Source organism: Corvus cornix, chromosome 3, assembly GCF_000738735.6.
Source record: "Corvus cornix cornix isolate S_Up_H32 chromosome 3, ASM73873v5, whole genome shotgun sequence".
Lineage (NCBI taxonomy): Eukaryota > Metazoa > Chordata > Aves > Passeriformes > Corvidae > Corvus > Corvus cornix.
The window spans coordinates 49,854,470-49,873,724 of record NC_047056.1 but is presented as its reverse complement, the minus strand read 5'-3'; the positions used below and the strand labels follow the sequence as shown (position 1 = coordinate 49,873,724).

Sequence of the window (19,255 nt, the reverse complement as noted above, 5' to 3'; positions counted from 1 at the left end):
ACTGACTCAGCACTGTTTTTTCTCAGCCCCCCAACTCCTCATTCTTAACTGAGCTTGCTTTGCTTTCTTTAGCTGTGTGAACTCTGGCTTGACTTTGTCTTTTTGTTTGCTGAGCTATAGACTGACAAAAGAGAAAAGGACCATTTGTCATCCAGCTTCTCAGCCAACTTTAAAGGAGGTCATTTTACTTCCAGCCTCAAAGCTAGATCATCAGCTCCCTCTCCAGTTTGGTAAGTCAAGTACACGCTTAGCTGGACATGAGCTATAGGCAGCTTTGATTGTTCTATTAATTAAATGTGAAACAGGGTAAACTTATTTGATGATGTAGATGTTTTCTCTCTGCAAAAAAAATGAAAGACAGTCCTGCTTTTAAAAATATCTTGCTACTACTCTGGGGAAGGGGAAAGGGCAGGAAAATGCTTTCCTGGCTGGGCTCAGTACTCACACATCTGGAGAGCTGCAGAGAGGCATTTTGCATGAAAGCAAATTAGTTGTGCCAGCAGTCCTGCTTGATAGAGAAGCAGAGAAGTGGTTTTATTTTTAGCTGCTGTGGTTGTAGAAGTGACATATAGGTGGAAACCAGCATTGTCACTCTTTGATTACACAGGCATGCGTCAAAGTCTTTGCCTTTTTTGCCTGGCACACCCAAGCAGATAACTTCCCCACCTGGTTCCTCCAAAGTTTCCTCTGCTCAGACACGTCCTCCCTCTCCTGGCAACATCCGGCCAGTCAAAAAAGAGATCAAACCAGAGGGTGAGAAGAAAAGAGCAGAAAAGGAGGCTGAAAAGGCCAATGAGGTGAGGACAGAAGAGAGTAAAGGACCTTCAGCAGGTGCTGGAGAGCCTGCAAGTCAGGAACAGCTCACTGTCCAAGCAGAGCCAACTCAAGGTAAGAAGACGTACTACTTTAAGATAAGGAATGGGTCAGAGCCTCTTATATTTTTCCTTCCCTTTCTCTGAGATGATGTAGCTTTCAGTAGTTTTCTGTCAAAGGTTAATCTGAATTCTTCACAACACTGCTGCAGATGTGTGTCCATTATGAGGAAATTGTAGACAGGTTGAAGCCCTCCTGCTTCTAAGTCAAAACAACACGCCTAGCTGCCTCACACAGTGGGGCTTCACAAGACTCTTCCCTGCCCTTTTGGACTGGAATTTTGTCCCCCTTATCATAACATAGCTTCTTTACAAACTGTTGAAGTAGAACAATAAAGGTCTGAAGACTTAATGGTACCAGAAGACACCACATAAGGTAGTGTGAGCAGTGAGGACATCCAGCTCTGCTAGATACAGTGCACTTGTGCTGATAACACTGCTAGCTTATGTATAATATTACAAGAGGACCACATCATAGGAGAGATTAGCAAAATAAAGTGGAAGGCAAAAAGCAAGGAGAAGAGTAAAAAGGAATAGGGAGAATTTTTAAGGGAAAATGAGTTAGTAAAAATAATTACCAACCAAACAAAAAACCCACAACAAACCCTACCAACCCTGAAAAGCAGCAATGCAGAAAAGGATGCATACAAAAAATAAAATAATGATCATGAAGTGTAGAAAGGGCATAAGGTAAATCTGAAATGAAAAAATGTATGTTTGTTCTAGCAGACATTTTAGTTCATTCTAAATATGGCATAAACTTTCTCTTGCAGATGACATAGAAAGGCCAATGTGACCACTGGGATCCACAAGTTGGGTTAGTTAGGATTCTGAACTTAAAATTCGTAGACTGCCCTGTAGTTATCTTTCAGATAACAGTTTTAAGTATTAGTAATCTTGCATTCAACTGCAGCAGGTGTAGTTTGGGCTTGTTCTGTGAAAAAACCTCATGTGAATTGATTTATTCTGTTTTATTAAGCTCTGTTACAGCAGTTCCTGTCTGATACCCAGGTCCTACCACACAAGGTGCAACCCCACAAAAAGCTAGATATTTACAATACTGAATGGATGTATCTGTTGGTCATAGGCATGTAGAGGAGATTTAATTGCCATCTTTTGCCTGCTTCCCTTCGAGGAGAAAGCTTCCTTTTAAAACTGTTTCAGGGATACCACTGAGATAACTTTGCAAGTGTTTACAAGTTGTAGTTCCCCAGTACAAGGCACAGACCAGAGAAACTGTCATGCTTGCTTGACTGTTTAGTTCAGGAGGAAGAGAGACTCCCCTTCTTTGCAGCATCAGTCAATATTTGAGTTTGTGATGAGGTCTCTTAGTATTGAAACAGGTTTTGTGGGATAAAGGTATTCAAAAGTTTGTATTCACAATAAAGAATACAAACAAGAATATAAAGTGGAGACAAATGAAAGAGAAGGATACTATAGTCAAAGTGGTGAGCAGCCCTTCAAATTTAATGTCTTTTCCCAAAGCCAGAGGGTGTGGTGGTTGGGACCAAAAATGGAGAGCTCAGACAGAGCATTTTATATGTGAGGTTATAGGATGGCTTTGTACTGCCGATGGAGGCCCCAGATGCCAAAACTTACTCACTGGTTGAATTCAAGAATGTAGAGAGGTGCAAGTACGGCATTTGGGGCTAGAGGAATGCTGCTGATTCTCCTGGGACTGTATTGCAGGTGAATACAGCTCATTCCCTACAGGTAACAGCACTGGCCTTTCACTGGTATGGCTCAGCTGCCTTCTAGCTCTGTGTTCATAGGAGCCAGGAGGTCAGCAGGTAGCAATTGCTGATGAAGCTGTTCCAGCTTTTGCAGGCAAATCTTACACAACTTCACTAATACCAATGAAGCTTTAAAGGTCTTTTGGGTGTTATCTTTTCAGCAGGGCAGGTGTGCATTAAGCTACTTGTTATGCTGTCAACTTCAGCACCTGAGGCAAGAAGCAAGCCCTAAGCAGCACAGAGCTGTGCTCACTTCAAAGCAACAGCCTTGCCTTGGCCCATGTTAGTAAATTAAAAAGGGCTGAGGTGCAGGAGCTCTGTCATTTATACTGTTTACAATTACAAAGGCTCTCTGGTATGTTTCTGATCCAGGCTGTAATTGCAGCCTCTCATTTTCTTACCTTCTGTCCCCAAAGCTACTAAGAGCATGGCTCTAAAGGGCTCCCAAGATTTAGAGTGATCAAATTGCCTACGTTTTTATATTTCAACATCCCAGAATTTTCTGAGTTCCCAGCTACATCTTGGAGGTTAGCCTAGGCCTGGGCTGTTCCCTGGGGTTGGGCTGAATACCTGCTTTGGTAATGTGAGAGAATAGTTCTCCATTGCACTAGTGCTAAACTGTGCCAGCTCACCTCAAGGTTAGAGAACAGGCCCTGGCACTCTTTAAATTACTGGTGTAGAAATATAATCTGGATTCACAGGGAAAGCCCTGAAGCAGTTACAGAAAGACCTCTGTAGTTTTTAGCTGATAGAAGAGGAGAGCAGAAAGGTCAGCAGATGGGAATTAAGCACAGAAAGCAACTGAATTTGTTTGTTTACATGATGAGGTATAAAAGGGGGGGAAATCAGGGAGGAAACCCCTCTTTGGAAGTTGTTAGTGAGGTGAGGAAAATTGTCACAACCCAGTGGGTGGTTGGAAATGCAGATCTAAAATAATCTCCTTGCTGTTCCTTATGACTTATTTTACATATATAGTCCTAGGGTCACAATCTGATTTCATTGACAGTTCAAAGTCTTCCCTCTCCTTGTTGTCAGCTTTCCCAGATGGGATTACTCTGGGAATGCTTCCCTAAGTTAGCTTGTATGTTGGTAATGGTCCCTTGGTGTCTAGAGAAAAAGCGATGTACCTGTGCTAGAGAATGCCAGGCAAACTTAGAGAAATATGAACTAGTCTTTACTTGAAAAAAACCTGTAACATTTTCTCTGTCACATGGACAAAGCTGGCCCTGAATAAAGAATTGATACGAAGGCACTATTGAAATTTGAACATAAGCCACAGTTCACCAATAGTGGCAAAATTAAAAAATCTGTGTCCCATGAGTTGCCTCAGGTTGGAGCAGCTGCAAAACTGATGAAAGCTGGAGTCCTACCCTTGGTGCAGATCACTTCACACAGTTGATGTTTGAGATCACCAAGTCACCAAAAGTGACTATCCCCAAACAGTCTGGCTCTGATCTTCAGATGTAGATGATCAGATGGAAGAAAATATAATTTCACAATGTTTCATTTCTGCTTTTCAAACAGAATTGGGCAAGCTTAAGAAATGTGATGGTAAGGACTAGCTGAGTCAGCATAACTCCTGTTAAGCTCCTGTCAGCATTTGTTCTGACAGAAAACTTGACTTACCCTTTCAGCTGCAGCTGTTTTCACATACCCTGTAAAACCAAACTTCCCTGGAGGTATGTGAACCTCTAGCATCTAGAAACCCCTTCCTCCTCTGAATCATTTAAAAAAACACATAAGCTTGAAAATACTTTGCAGTGCATTTAAAAGTATTTTCTGTTCCTTTCCAGAGAGTGACATCTCAGCTACTGTGTCTGTACAAACTAATTTTCTTTCCCATCTGTTTCAGCAGCCAGCCCATCCCTACCTCCTGCTCCACCAGCTCCTTCTCCAGCCCCAGCAGCCCCCAAGCCCTCTGCAGGTACAACTGACCCAGAAGAAGCAACAAGGCTGCTTACTGAAAAGAGGCGTCTTGCCCGTGAGCAGCGGGAACGGGAGGAGCAGGAAAGGAGGGAGAGAGAAGAGCTTGAAAGGTAATATCTTCTTTGCAGTAGAGAAGATATGTTTTTAGCAGCTCCCTGTGTGTATTTTGCTGTTATATATGAAGCACAGCACTGATCTGCAGGAGGCACAAGTTATTCCCCAAAACCGTATTTTCCTGTTGAGTTTTTCAGTTGGTGCAATATATACCTAAGCAGATCTGTAAGGTTAGTTAAAACTTATTCTAAGTAGTGCTTTAAAACAGGACAGGAGGAGAGAGCAGATCCTTCCAGTTGTGATTCATTGTTTTCTCAGAGATTAACAAAGCTATACTTGTTTGTTCCAGCTAGAGAACTCTGCATGGCTGTTTTTAACTTTGTGATTGGCACAAAGTTTCTTACTTTGAATTGTAAGATCTCCATCGTGGGTGGTGCTTTAGGCGTCCAACTGTTGTGACTTCAACCTCTTTGTTTTCTCGTTTAAAACAAAGAACCCCCCCCCTCCCCCCCCCCCCCCCCCCCCCGCCACCTTCCCAACAGTTTTGGAGGGTAATTGATGTTGCATCTCACTTCCTATTAGCAAATGAGTAGCCCTTCTATATACTTACGACTGTGGCTACAGCACAAGTTGAGTGCTTTTTAGAGGGCTACCATATCTCTGGAATTTGTTGGACTTCTTTAACCACTTTGCTGATAGGAGCAAGGCAGAACCAGTTAGAATATCCTGGCTTTCCAAAAGGCTCACAATACCAACACTCTCAAAAAGAGTTTTAAAGAAAAAAAGCTGCTGTGGTATAAGAGTAATATGGTGAATATATACTAGGACTGAAAGATCAAAAATAAAAAGTAAAAAATAATCAGCTTTCACAGTGAAAGGAGTTTCCAGTGTCTGTGCAGTGCCTTCATAAAAGAAATTGAAAGGAGTTGAGGCTAGTGAGATGATGTTGGTCTTCAGTGAGATGTCAGTTGTGAACAGGCTGAGACATATCTTATGTTGCTGAGATACAAAATGGAAGCTGGATTGCTGTACTGATAAGCATAAAGGAATGTGTATAGGAAATAATCCTAACTTGACTCCTGTGTTGGTGGTCTCTGGCCAAATTATTTCTGAGGGAAGAGATCTTGTCTGGGGTTGAATATATGAAAGTATCAGGTGAGTCACAGTTGACAAAGTAAATGAACTGTTACAAGTTAAAAGAAAACAAGAACAAAATGAAAATGTCATTCTGAACTAATCAAGATAAATCTACATTTTGAATGTTGAGTTTTATATTTTTTCGAGATAGTAAAATCAGTAAAACTAGAAAATTAAGTGCAGACAGACATCAAGGAAGATCACAAGTACCATACAGTTCCCATATGAAAATCAACTAAACAGGTGAGGATTCTTCAGCTGGGAAGATAGGGTAAAAATTCCTAAATAATTTGGGAAACATCAAAGGTTAAGAGGAAAAGCTACTCACTCCGTAATACAAGGATGAGGGGCCATTAGTAAGGTTAGGAAGTAACCTTCAAAAACCAGCAGAATTAGATACTTTTTCTTAATCTTTGCCATGAGGTGAGATGGGTGCCAAAAATGCATACTATTTCAAAATATGATTATATGGAATAGCAAAAAGGAGTGTTTTGCAAAATATATTAATCAAAGATACTATTTCTGATTCAGAAAGTATGTGAGTCATAGATCAGGCAGATGTATGCTGGAGGAGTATTGGTGTTGCATTGCAAAGTGTTTTGTATTCCATCGGGCTTCATGTTTGGTCCCTATGGGAAGCAGAACAACTTAGGAATAAGACAGCAGTACATCCTTCATCCAGTTGGGATAGCAGTGCTGGGTCAGGAATCTGGTGGTTTGGCTTTTTCCCCTACTTTTATTACCTGTTTCTCTTATGCTTATTTAATGATTGCAGGCAAAAGAAAGAAGAGTTGTCACAGAGGATAGCTGAAGAAAGAGCTCGCCGGGAAGAGGAGGAAGCTCGCAGACAAGAAGCAGAGAAACAAAGGAAGGATGCAGAGGAGCGGGAAAAGGAGGAACGGCTGCGCCGCCAGGCAGAAGAGAGGGAGCAGAAGGAGAAAGAAGAGATGGAGCGCATTCAGAAACAAGTATGCTTCCCTCTTGGAATTTCTGGGCCAATCTAGTTGACAGTGAAGTGGGTGAAGCAGCACCTCTTACACAGCACCTAAATTAGAGCAATATCTAAAATTTAAATTCTATCTGAAAGGTGTTGGGACAGAGTTCATTCCATAGAGTAGTTCAAAGAGTAGAGGTATTTCTACTTGACAAAAACATGGGATAGGGAGTTGAGCTTTGGTTTGGTTTTTTCCCTCTCCCTTTACAATGTATTTAGAACAAATCCTTTCTTACTCCTCATAAATTGTGATGAAAAAAAATCAATACAGTTGTATTGGGGAATTTCGATAAGTGCTGTTATACCAGAGAATTCTTTGTCCCAACAGATATAGAAAGTCCAGATGCAAAGATAACTATTCACTGTGTTAGAGATACAGTACTGCTAAGTTCTAATCCTGTGCCAAATACTGCTTTTGGGACTGGTGGGAAGGGGGAGATTTAATCAGACCAAGGAGAACCTTTATATGGCACAGTCTTCCTGAAATCAGAGTAGCTAGTCAAAAGACATAAGAGTAAATAAATGAAAATTAAGTTTTTCAAGTACTTTCATTTTTGATGGACCTAATGACTGACTTCAGGAGAGGCTGTGGTAAGCATTCTGGATAGGATTCTTCTCTTCTCACATGTCCTCTTACTTCTTGCATGTGCTTTATTCTTCCACAATCCAACACTTCAATTTGCCTTGTAGACACGAGGTTTTCTTCTGGTGTGTAAATGTATGATTCTGATAATAAAAGGATTGATGATAAAGGATTGTGTTAGTGAATATGGCTGAGAAGCTCCATTCGCCTTTTTCAGAAGATGTGTGCTACTTTCTTTGAAATGTTAAACTGAGGCTTAACTCAGCACTCAGAAATAGCACACGGTCAAGGCTTTTTTGGATGTTACAGATGCAACAAATGATTGGTTGTAGTAGTTCCATCATACAACAGTGTCACTGTCAGGGAGCAAGGCCCCTCTACAGTATATTCCAGACAAATTTTGCATTTAATTAAAAAAGCAGGCATGGAAAGTTTGTGCAAACAGGCCTGTGGCTGTTTGCCCTTGATCTCATTAAACAGTTACTCTGTTGGCCAAACAAAGCATTCTACTGCATTTGTTTTACTCTCGAGAACATCCACCACGCAAAGCGTGGATCTCTCTAATATTTTTCTGGATGCTGTTTTAATGCTGAAGGCTAGAAAATTTATTCCTTATTTGTTATCTGGTGTGCTCTGGAACAGGCACAGAAACAAACATGATGTCCACTGTTAAGTTCCACTCTCCTAATGCTACGCAAAACACGGAGATTAATCAAGAAATGTGCAATTCCACCTGACAAGATTTTTGGTGACTTGTAAACCTCAAAAGTGTCTTTTCAGGGTGTTGTAGATATGCATAATTAAGCATAGAGTATAAAACTGTCCTCAAATAGTAAATTATTCCCCACTTCTTTTTCTTTTACCACCAATGTAGAAAGAAGAGGAAGCTCGCCTGCGGGAAGAGGCAGAGCGGATTCGATTAGAACGTGAAAAGCATTTCCAAAGAGAAGAGCAAGAGCGCTTGGAAAGGAAGAAGGTAACTCAGTCCATGAAGAGAAACTGTGATTGGTTTTGCCTTAGCAGTCTGTTTCCACCTCGGCAGTAGGAAGTAAATTACATAAATGTGCTCTCATAAAAGCTGCAGTCCTCATTGGCCTGATGTGACAATGAAGAGAATATTGCCAACAGTAATGAATAATTCATCTTTTTTGCAATAAACAGATACAGCTGATAAATGACAAGCAGTTGTGGTTTGGGAGAAAGATATTCAAATTAATGCCAGCAAATATTATTTTACCCCTTTACATTTCATTGTAGAGGCTTGAGGAGATCATGAAGAGAACTAGGCGTGTAGAAGCTGTAGATAAGGTCAGTGCTGCTATTCAACACATGTAAATATTGAACACATTTCAGTTTTTTTTCCCTAGTGCCATTTTTAATTTGCAAAACTGTGCTTCCTTTGTAGAAACCCAATGACCAGCAAAATGGACATATAGCAAAGGCAAATATCACTGGAGAAGCAGGTATTGTGTTTAACTGTGCCCTGAGCACAATAGGTGAATAAGTGCCTACTGAGCACAGGGAGTTGAGAAACAGTTCTGAAACTTGGCACGCTAATTGCAGTAAACTATGAGAGAGGAGTATAAATGAAATCTTAGCAGACATAAATTATTCAGCCTTTCTGTATAGGTAGTTAGCCATTACTAAATGAGTCCAATGTTTTAGCAACTTTGTCACATTGGTGTTTAGCAAAAGGTATTTTCTTAACAAGTTTAATTATTTATAAAGTGAAAGGAAACTATTTTGTGCTTCAGATCACAAAAGAAACCAATTCTACAGTTTCTTTCTTATATTATTTCAGATGTGGTTGTTGCAGATTTACTTCACTTGCTTAAAAGATTATTTCTTCTTAGTCATCAAAACAAAGTGTTCATTGTTCTAAACATCTCCCTGTGACTTCTTTCTTCCACACCTGCTGCCTTATTCACTTGGTCTTTATTTCTTTTTTTGACAAAATTGAGCTACTACAAAAGCTTAGTCTTCTTGTCACACCCACACTCTTATGCTTTCCTTCTACTCCATTCTGTCTATCTTTATTTCTTTTTAGGCAATCTTCTATATAAGACTTTAATACTTATAATAAAGGAAGAAAAAGAAAATATAGCTTATATTCAACAATCGCCAGGTGTGAATTAGCACTGTTTAAAGCTACTGAAGTCACGCTATCAAATGGCTTATCCTATTGTAGCATAACAAATTAAATGACATTAATCTTTTTCTCCTTTGTATTTGGGTTGAGTAACAGGGAAGATAGCAGCACTGGCTGATGGATGATTTTTTTCTTGATGTTTAAAGTGAACACTATAATTAGCACTGTCAGGAAACCTTTTAATGCAGATTTCATTACATGTGTTTGTTATTTGTTTACATAGTATCTTGGGTCAAAAAGTTTGCAAGCTACTAATACAGGATTCATCTGGGATGCCATCTTTGTCTGTGGGTATTGTTGAAGGTGTTATAAACCATTTAAATAATTCCTGAAACTATAAAGGGCTCCATAACCTTTGGCTAGTGTTTTCCCTCTAGAAATAGAAGTAGTTTTCTATCAGTTTCCTAAGGCAGAGGAGACTTTGGATCTCCATTTCCCTAGGCCCAAGGGAAGGCTGGAGTCCTTGAGTGACTGAATAAAGAGAAAACTGCTCTCAGCCTCAGGGCTGCTCTACTGTTTGGCTTTTCATTATCTATATATGCCACTGAGTTAAAGGTATGGATTAATGGGCACATTCTGGCCACATGAGTTTTCATATTGCACTTTAACAGACCTCTGACTATCCACAAACAGATTGTTTTAAAATTTTTTTCTTAAGTCTTACTCTTTGCCGAAACCTGAGGAGACCTTTGTGGGAATGGCCAAATCATACAATGAAAAAATCCATCACCTTTTGGTCATTTGTTTGGCCTCTGCTTCAAAATAGGAGGTTCTTTCGCATTTCTAAAGCAGAGCAACTTTTGCTTCTGCTTTTTCCCTTTAAATCATAAAGCAAATATATTTTCCTATTATTCCCTTTGTAGAAGCACAGAAACCTCTATTTCCAGTATCTTCCATATAAAAACTTGCCAAAGATCAGACTAATACATTCGGTATAGAAATCTTCAGCCCAAACATTTAGAGTACAGCAAAACAGAGCAGCTGAAGGAGGGGCTTCTCAGATGAGGTTTTGGGTAATGGTATAAATGTGTCCAAGCCTATGAATACTGAACAGTCCTTGCAATTACTGTAGCAGATGTTAGAATGGGTGGGGTGCAGTTGTTTCCTTTTACTGACCTGTGTATGAATTAGAGGGACTCTAGACACAATGCAGAAGGCTGTAGTTGTACTTTAAAAGGAAACCAGGAGGCAGGCTAGAAACACGTATCACGTGGTCTCAGCATGAGGGACACAGATAACCTAATTTTATGTAGCTCTCTGCAATGTTTTAGAGTAGTAATTTGGTACTTATTTAAAGAAGTATCCTTCCCAATGGAGATTTTATTTCTTGATTTCTTTTTGAGTTACTGGAATCAAGAAATACCAATGTATGGAATTAGTAATGTCCCAGTGTTGTTCTATTCCATTCTCTATTGCTGCTTGAAAAGTGCCAGCATAACATTCTATCAGATACCAGCCTCTTTTGCCCACTGCCTTATGTGTTGGAATTGTGCATATGACTGTAAAACGTTTATTTTTCTTCACAAAGCTATGGCTTTGAAATCTGTGACATTTAGTTTGGACCTGAAAAAGGGTTTATGTGCCCAAAAACTCGACAAAGGAGATAGGGTTGGGTAGAGAGAGAGGGGAGGGGTGTGGGAACCGTGTATTTTTTAAAACTGTAACTCGCCTTGGCTTTGCTGGCTTTTGTAGAAAATATTTTACCCTGACCTACAGGGTAGATGCTGCTGCTTGGTTTTATGAAAGCCTGTTTTCTCTGTCCAGTCGCAGCTGGTCCTGCCTCTCCCTTGGAGCCTGCAGCAGGGCCTCAGCTCCAGCACGCAGTGCCACCTCCGCACAATGGGACTCCGGCCGCCTGCACGCGCGTGGTGGCTCCAAACCAGCCCCCCATAAATGTGGACAGGTAAAACATTGCCGAGTGTCAGGGGAAGTGTTTGGAGGATGAGGGCTACTAGAGTAATAAATTATATTCAGATCCATGTGTTCATTAACTAAATAAGAGGCAGCTGTTCAATCTGCCTTGTTTCCTGGTTTTTATCTTGTCCTGTGTTCAGAAAAGAGCTTTATCATATTTCAAATAGCAGTAACTGATTTTTGCTAACTGATAGGGAAAAATCTAAAAAAAAAATAGAGCATGTTCTTTGCAGTGTTTGGAACAAAGTGTGTTCGCCAGCAATTATTACATTTATTGAAACTTAATGGAAAGGGAAATTTTTTCCGTTCCTTTCCCTGAATTAAGCTTTGTAAAACCCACTCTGGGCTTGTACTGGTGATTTTCTTAATTGGAATAATGACTACTGTGCTTTCAGCCTAGTTGTTTTGATTTCTGAACTGCTTGAAGTATTAGCAAGTGTTGCTGTAGATATGTCCTTTGTGTGAGATACAGGACTAGTCGCTTTGGTTATGCTTTTTGAGAAAACAGCTTTGTTCCTCATAAGGAGTATTTGGGGAGGCAGATATTGTATGTTGGGAGCTCTCTGTAGCCATGAAGCAAGTCACTCAGACTTTGAGAAATTGTTGAAACACTTGAAACCTCAGTATTGAACCGAGTGACATCTGTTACATAAGCATGAGCTGTCAGTTATTTTAATTTTAGTGATGCAGAAAGCCAAATAATCTCACAGTCCTTTCATGTTTTATGCAGGTAGTGCCAGAATATGCATGGAAAAACTTGAATGTGGGAAGCCATTGTGCAGTCTGTAATGGACACAGCTTCAGGGTGTGATTGGCACTAATTGAAGGAGGAATTTGCCCTTTCTCGATCCCTCCATATGCCTGGGGGATCTCAGCCTGCTGTCATGCTGACAAGGATGCTCCTGCTGAGGGAAGTTCTGTCAGTGACACTGAGCTACATTGGATGAGCTGCCTCATAATTGTCTTGGGCAGCTATTAAAATGTTAATCACTCCCAGCCTTACAAGCACCTTGATGTTTGAAATACAAAATGTGCCACGCTAATGAGTGCTGTCCTCTACCATTATAATCTGTGTGGAAGGAACCTCAGAATGCCCACAGTGAAGAACGAATAAATGAGATCAAAGAACACTGACAAAAGTAGGAAGAGCATGTAAGGTTGTAGAAGGGAGAACTGGCATGCCAGGTTGGAATGTGTCTGCTTCAGAGGTACATCCACAGTGACCGGGAAGGTGAAGCCTGAAGCACTTGGTAGTGTCCCATAGATTTTGTCACATGGTAAAAGCCACAGGTGCCAACACCACTGCTACTGCATCTTGTGTGCTGTGGTTGTCTGGCAGCCAGATACCAGGTAGCACACACAGGGGCAGTGGGTGCAAGTTGTCTCCTGAGTGAGCACCTCACTCATAATCAGCCCTCAGCAAGATCTGGCTTTTGTCTGAAAAAGACTTCATCATTTTTTAAGGGCAAGAGTGCTGAGATTTCTGACCAGAAGTTAAAAAGCTGTTACCTGGGGAACTTGTGTCGTGTGCTTGTGTGGGTGAGCGGACAGTGTGATGCAGAATCCTACAGCTGCCTAATCCATAGCCCACTTGCAGATTTTTGCTTGTACTCCATTGTCTAATTCTTTGCCCATGATAGATCGTGTCTGCTACTTCTTAGAAAAAGTTATTTCAGTACTGTGGTTTATGTTGACAGTACTTTCCTTATGGTACTTACTCTGTAATTCCTCTTTTCTGTGCTGTTTCCTACAAACACTTGCAATGCAGTGCAAAATGCCTCGGTGAGCACAGGTCACCTCATGTCTCCATCCTGTGTGCACGGAGTTGGGTCTCTGGGTAGGTTAGATAACCAGTTTTTAGAAATATACAGTTGGTCTGGGTGATTGCCTTCATATCTTGTCCTGGAAAAGAAAACTCCTTATTGCTGGCTGGTTTCAGTGCTGTTGTCTCAGTGGATTAAAAATAAGCACCATTTATCATCCAAAAGTCTGGCGTCCGTTTTGCTGTTAATGTCTATCTATGTCTCCTCTGCAAAAATCCTCTCGATAAATGAGGTGACTGACATTGTCCTTCAGATCAGAAATACCAGCTGTGAAGATATTTTGGCATTTTTCAAAGGCCTGCAAGTCTGTATTTTATTTTTTCCTGTTCAGTGATGCTTTCCGATGAATGGTGAGAAACAGATATACTGAATTCTGGCCTTCTTTCTTTATTTTTAGTCTCTTGTAATTCTAATTTCAATCTGTGGCTACATAGAGTTTTGGCTAAAATTATCTACAACAGATATAATTTTCAGTAATTGTAAATTTTTTGGATGTTCCAGTTCCTTTAAGTAAACTGGCTTCTTTTTTCTCAACATCTTCCAGTCTATCTTGTTAATATTGATGTGTCCTGGTCTGAAGCTGCAGAGATGCTTTTCAGCTGCCATGGAGATGTCCTTCAGATGCTTGCAAGATTGTTATGTTTGGAAATGCACTCTGAACAACTCAGGCAACTTTTTTTTCCCCCTCTATTACATAAGTGTCTTGCTACAAGCATACTTATGGAATATATTAGAATGCCAAAATTATCCAGTTCTTTCTGCAGAATTGTATGCCTGAAAAGGACATCTCTGGTGTTGCATTAGACACTTAGACAACATTAAGAATGTAACATAAGACAGAAAGAACAGCTGTAGCAGGTCAAAAGCCCTTTTTTATTTTTTTGTGTTCTTTGCTTTAATGGCCTGTAGTACAATGTAAAGGGGGAAAAAAACGTAATTACCAGGAGATCCTCTGGCCAATGAAGGGTTGCTAAGCATTGTGGTCCAAATGCAACCATAGGCTCAAGGAGTCCCTAAGCTGCTAATTACCAGAAGCTGGAGGGCATACCAATCTCCTAGGAATTTATCTAATCTTCTTTTGAGCTTGTGGCCTCTAAGATGTCCAGTGGAAATTAATTCCACTGTTCTATTTTCTCCTTTGTTTTGTCTAAATTTGCTCCTCTAGCAATTAGGTGGATCAAGCAGCATAGAATCTAAACGATTTTATACCACAAAATTTAGAGTATTTATAGTCCTGATTTCCTTTTCTGTACCTTGTTCGTGATTGCAGAGACTCCTCTGTCTCAAAAGGCATCATTCAAGTCTGAATGAATCCTGATCTAACTCTGTGTGTAATACTGGCAGTGCAATGACAAATACTAAATATGAAGAATTATTTTTTCATTGTCAACTGATAAATTGGGTAGAAATATTCTGTTTGCAGAAGCAAGAAGCTTCTTCATTGCTCTAATACTTGTTGAACTACCGTGCTGTTTAATTTATCTGAATGAGCAGTTGCTCTCTTCGTACCTCTTGCTTACCCCATTCATCAAACTTGGCATGTTATCCTAGCTCTAGTACGGTTATTGGCAGTAGATCGGGATAAAATAAGTAATAGGATACTTTATAGTGAATAATAACCTAATGACTGTACATTACAGAGCAGGTTTTAATAGACCTAAAGCATTTCACAGATTCTGCTCTTTGTCTTGCAGATGTGGATCTCTGGCACAAAAGGGTGATGTGGTTTAGGAGCTCTCCAGGCAGCCAGCAGGGTTTCTGTGTCTGCTCCCAAATTCAATGCAGTGAAACATATTTTTCACTTTGAAATTTGCCCAGCATATCCACAGTTGAAAAAAAAGGAGTGCCTTTCTGAGAAAGAACTGGCGATGGTTTGAAAAACCTGGGAAGGCTTGATATGAACAGCAGCATGTGATTCCCACAGGAAATCTGGGCTTTGGATAAAGCATTGCCACTTTCAAAAGAGCAATGATTGTTTTCTGTCTCTTGGGGAATACTGTAAAACAATTCTTTAATTGTTGGTGCAGAGTTGTAAACACAAAGAAGCCAGCAAATGAAAATATACTGTATGCCAATTATAAGCAGGTTTCTTTTTAAGACTAGTAAATGTGCTGTCAGGAGAAAATTAGCCTGTGAAACCAAGCCACCTACTGAGAAATGGCCTAAGGAAATTGATAGCCAAGTTTCAATCTAGGAAAATTGCATCTGAGCCTTTGTGACTGAAACATTTCCAAACAACCTGAACACTTACGATGTGGTCCAAATAGGGAATAGGTACTCAAGGTTGTCAGGATCTAACTGTTCAGGACCTTAAGAAGCACCTGTGAAAGATCATAAGATTTTTGAGTATTTGTTGAGTACAAGCTCTTGCTTGAGGAGCTTAAGGTCCCATTACTTTCATCCTATTCACTGAAGTAGCATCTTAATTTCTCCCCTCTGGCAGGATAGGACATGCCATCTGCAGAGTGAGAGGGATTTGGCAATTGCAGCACCTAATAAAGGGGTTGGGAGAGTCATGCAAGACATGAGCAAGTATCATCAGGAGAGAGTACGTGCAACAGCAGAGTGTCTGTGCTTGTGCTGCTCTTGACTGGGGGAGATGTACAAGAGCTCGCTCATAAGGCATCTCTGTCATGTGGGAGATGGGAAATGAAAGTGCAGATTGACAGGAGGAGGGAGGGAGGCGCTTTTGGCTTGGACATGATCAACAGGAGAAATGTGGAGCTGCGTAGTGTCTTGGAAATAAACCCTCAGAGCTTGTCTGGGAGGAGGGACTGAAAGGAGCACTGCATTGACAAGGGAGTTTTTTCTCTGGGTAAGTGGCATATAGAAGAGGCTGCTCCAGAACTGGTGGCAGGAGGTGATCCAAGAAATAATAAAAATTACAGTGATCTTATCTAAGGGCAATCACATTGATTTGCAATAAGAGGAAGGGTACAACAAAGACTATGAGATCTGAAAAAGATGTTAGAGGCTGTAAATTGCATTATGTGCAGGGTTCCAGGTAGTGGTGGTGCTGCAGTCACTTCTCAGACTGAGGTGGCCACAGAGCACCCTGTAGTTCTGGCTCTCATGTAGCCAAAAGTAACTACTATCCCGTGGGTTTGAGGGAAGGAATACCAAGTACTTGGCTGTGAAAAGAGTACTTCCTACTCTTGTAGAAGCATAGTTTTGTTTTCTCTGGCTAAAAGAATGCTTGGGATTGATGCAGACTTCTCTTACATTTGTACTATAGCTTTGAGGATGACTAAATTTCTGTTCTAGATAAAGTATTAAGGAAAAATTTCTATGTTTCTCTTTCAGCAATCTCAATCCAGAGAAAAACGCAAATGAAAATGGAATGTCTATGCAGAATGATAACTTTGAAGAGATCATGAACCTGCCTCTTGGTTCTAAACCATCCCGGCTGGATGCTATGAACAATGATGGAAACAATAGTCCCGAAATTCCTTTGAATCCTATTCTAGCCTTTGAAGATAAGGGGACTCTCTTGCCTCAGGTAGATAGTGTTCAAACACATCAAACAGCAGGTAGGTTTGCTGTGGTTCACTAACACTTGTAATGTGTTGTAATTGACAGAGGTCCCAGAGCTCTCAATTAATATAAGTTGATTCATTTAAGCATTTTTAAACTCCACATTATTTGGGGACACATGTCCTCTTTGTAAAGCTATGTATGCCAAACACATATAGATGCAGTGCAAAAGGTGCTGAGGCCTTCTCTTTTCCTGGAGGAGGGCTTCTCACATATATTTTACTTTCTGCCATTTGAGGTTGCTTGGAAAGGTTTGGCATGTACTTTCACACAGAAGTGATAGGTGACAGCTGTTGTTCTGGCCTTATGATCAGCCACTGGGTTCCAGTTTTGCAAGTGCAGTGCTTGACACGCACATGCAGAAGGGGAGCTACTACTTTTTACAAACTACTTTTTGAAATTCTGGATGTGCTTTCCTCATTAAGTTCTTGCAGGCATGGAGGGATGGTTTGCAGGACACTGGATTTTTCTGAAGTATATCATAACTTTTCAAGAATGTTTGGTAAACAAATACTAATCTAGCAAATTAAATTGGATAGCACTTTATTTTTCTCTGGCCTAAAAATGCAATGAAAATCATCTTACAGTAAAATAATTGCATAAGCACATAACATTTTGAAGTAAGAATTGCCACTCTGACCTGTCATTTTTACCTTCTCTTTTAGAAGTGATCTGATTGTTTCTTCTGAAGAACCAAAGGTGATATGAGCATCTCTGCAGTCAGTGGAGTTTCTTCCATGCAATGAAGGAGTGTTTTATTTTTTCTCTCCAGTTTTTTAAAGATTTCTTGAGTATCTTTTTTGGAAGGACTTTAGTAAAACCAGCAGAAGAAATGAGAGGAATAGACTTGGATCACCATTCTAATAGCTTTCATCACTAGAAAAAATCATGCTTCACGTGCGTTACTTAATATGGCTATTTCCAACAAGCTTCTTTTGTTAGTAAATGAATATTTCTGCATTCCTTAAGACACAAGACACTGGAATCTGAAAGTAATGGGCTGATTTGGGTGGTGGGACTGATTTTTTTTGTTTTTTTAAAAAGGTGGGTATTGGTTTAAAAGGCATAATTTTAAAATTGGCAAAGAATCTTTTACACTTTGTGGTTCTAATACTTGAAAAATAAATGCCTCATTGCTCTACAAGTAGAGTTAATGGGGTGTTTTATTTAAACCTGTTGGTTTAAATGTTATTGCAGAGAACTCTAATTATGGGGGCACACTATAGGCTTCTGTATCAGGTTCTTGTAAATGTAATTCCTACAGGGACATTCTGTAAATTGAGACGTCACTATGATCTTCTCACATTTTCTCTAAAAACACAAAACAAGACAGGTTTTAAAATGTGAAAATTTGAAAGCATTATTTTTTCATGGACAAGAGGAAAACCTATTGTTCTCCTAGATGATGTATTTATGAATTTTGCTCAGTACAGAAATTTAATTGAATAAATTAGACATATGTGGTAAAAAGATACAGCAAACTTGATTTTTTTTTTAGTTACATCCATGTTCACAATACTATAAAAGATGTGTATGCATATGTGCACACGTGTGCACACACATACAAGGAAATACCTTGTTCTGAGTCCTGTAAATTGCTGCTGTTCCCAATGATGGAAGACTTTTCCTTTGCCTTATCAGACTATTGAAGACTGTGTGAAACCTGGGATATTTGAGTTTCGGATGATGATGCAGGTTTTGGGACTTTTGGGATTTGCTCGTTTCAGAGCAAATGGAAAATGGTCATTGTTTGTGCTTTTTATGTAGTGTGTGGTTTTTATAAAGCAGTGCGGTTTGAGTGGTAAGAGGAACGATGCAGGTTGCTTTCTCTTTAGTTTGATGCTGATTTCTACTGTCATTCATTGCTTCATCCCACACTTTTGGTTGCTGTTGTGCAGAACTGTAAAATCTTGCACATTTTTGTGCTTTGCTAAACAATGCTGTTGGAGGCAAAGCTTGCTCTGGGTATTTGAGTTTCAAGCATCACTGAAGGCTTGAGGCACTGCTGTCTGAATCAGTGAGAAGATCCTTGGGTAGGGGAAATGGAGGTTCATGGGCTCTCAGCTCCTGCTAACAGAATCTACCATTAAGATTCCTGCACTTGCCTTTAGTGAGCACTGAGCGAGCCCTCTAGGAAGCTGTGCAGAAAGTCTGTGCTAGCAGAAGAAATCCTCTGAGACAAAAGCCGAAGAATTTTTGAAGAAATTTCTGCTGCTGCCAAGTGTTCATCTTATAGAGGAGATGCGATAAAAGCAATGGAAATAAAATGAAAGAGACTTCATCTGCCAGAATATTTATGGAAGGGAAAAAACAGCCATTCAGTCAGAGTGCTTTCACTAGTAACTTGTGACACAGTAAAATGAGTTGGGTTCCTTTCTTGCTTTCTTTAGTTTTCCGTGTACATAGCCACAATATTTTGAAGTGTCCAAAATATGTAGTTTTTCTTTAAAACTATATATAGCATGTAAGTACCAAATAAAACTTGTTTGAAATATTTATTTCTACTTATATTTTCATTTTCTTGCATAGTTGAAGC

General features: G+C 40.0%; 1 protein-coding gene across 13 annotated transcripts in view; it reads left to right on the top strand.

Annotated features, from left to right (window-relative positions):
• MAP7 (microtubule associated protein 7) overlaps nt 1–19,217 on the top strand; it is a 110,531-nt gene extending 91,314 nt beyond the window's left edge. For 9 of the 13 annotated variants that reach the window (XM_039567935.1, XM_039567937.1, XM_039567936.1 and 6 more), the window contains 10 exons: nt 121–230; nt 608–888; nt 4,458–4,641; nt 6,498–6,690; nt 8,174–8,275; nt 8,557–8,607; nt 8,705–8,762; nt 11,213–11,351; nt 16,489–16,715; nt 17,385–19,213. In XM_039567935.1, coding sequence (XP_039423869.1) covers nt 121–230; nt 608–888; nt 4,458–4,641; nt 6,498–6,690; nt 8,174–8,275; nt 8,557–8,607; nt 8,705–8,762; nt 11,213–11,351; nt 16,489–16,715; nt 17,385–17,395 — 1,356 coding nt within the window. In that variant the 3' untranslated portion in view covers nt 17,396–19,213. Of the gene's footprint in view, nt 1–120; nt 231–607; nt 889–4,457; nt 4,642–6,497; nt 6,691–8,173; nt 8,276–8,556; nt 8,608–8,704; nt 8,763–11,212; nt 11,352–12,092; nt 13,994–16,488; nt 16,716–17,384 lie in introns of those variants that run through there. The other 4 variants (XM_010399498.4, XM_019288106.3, XM_019288069.3 and 1 more) reach the window with 3 other exon arrangements.
• The last annotated feature ends 38 nt before the right edge of the window (nt 19,218–19,255 follow it).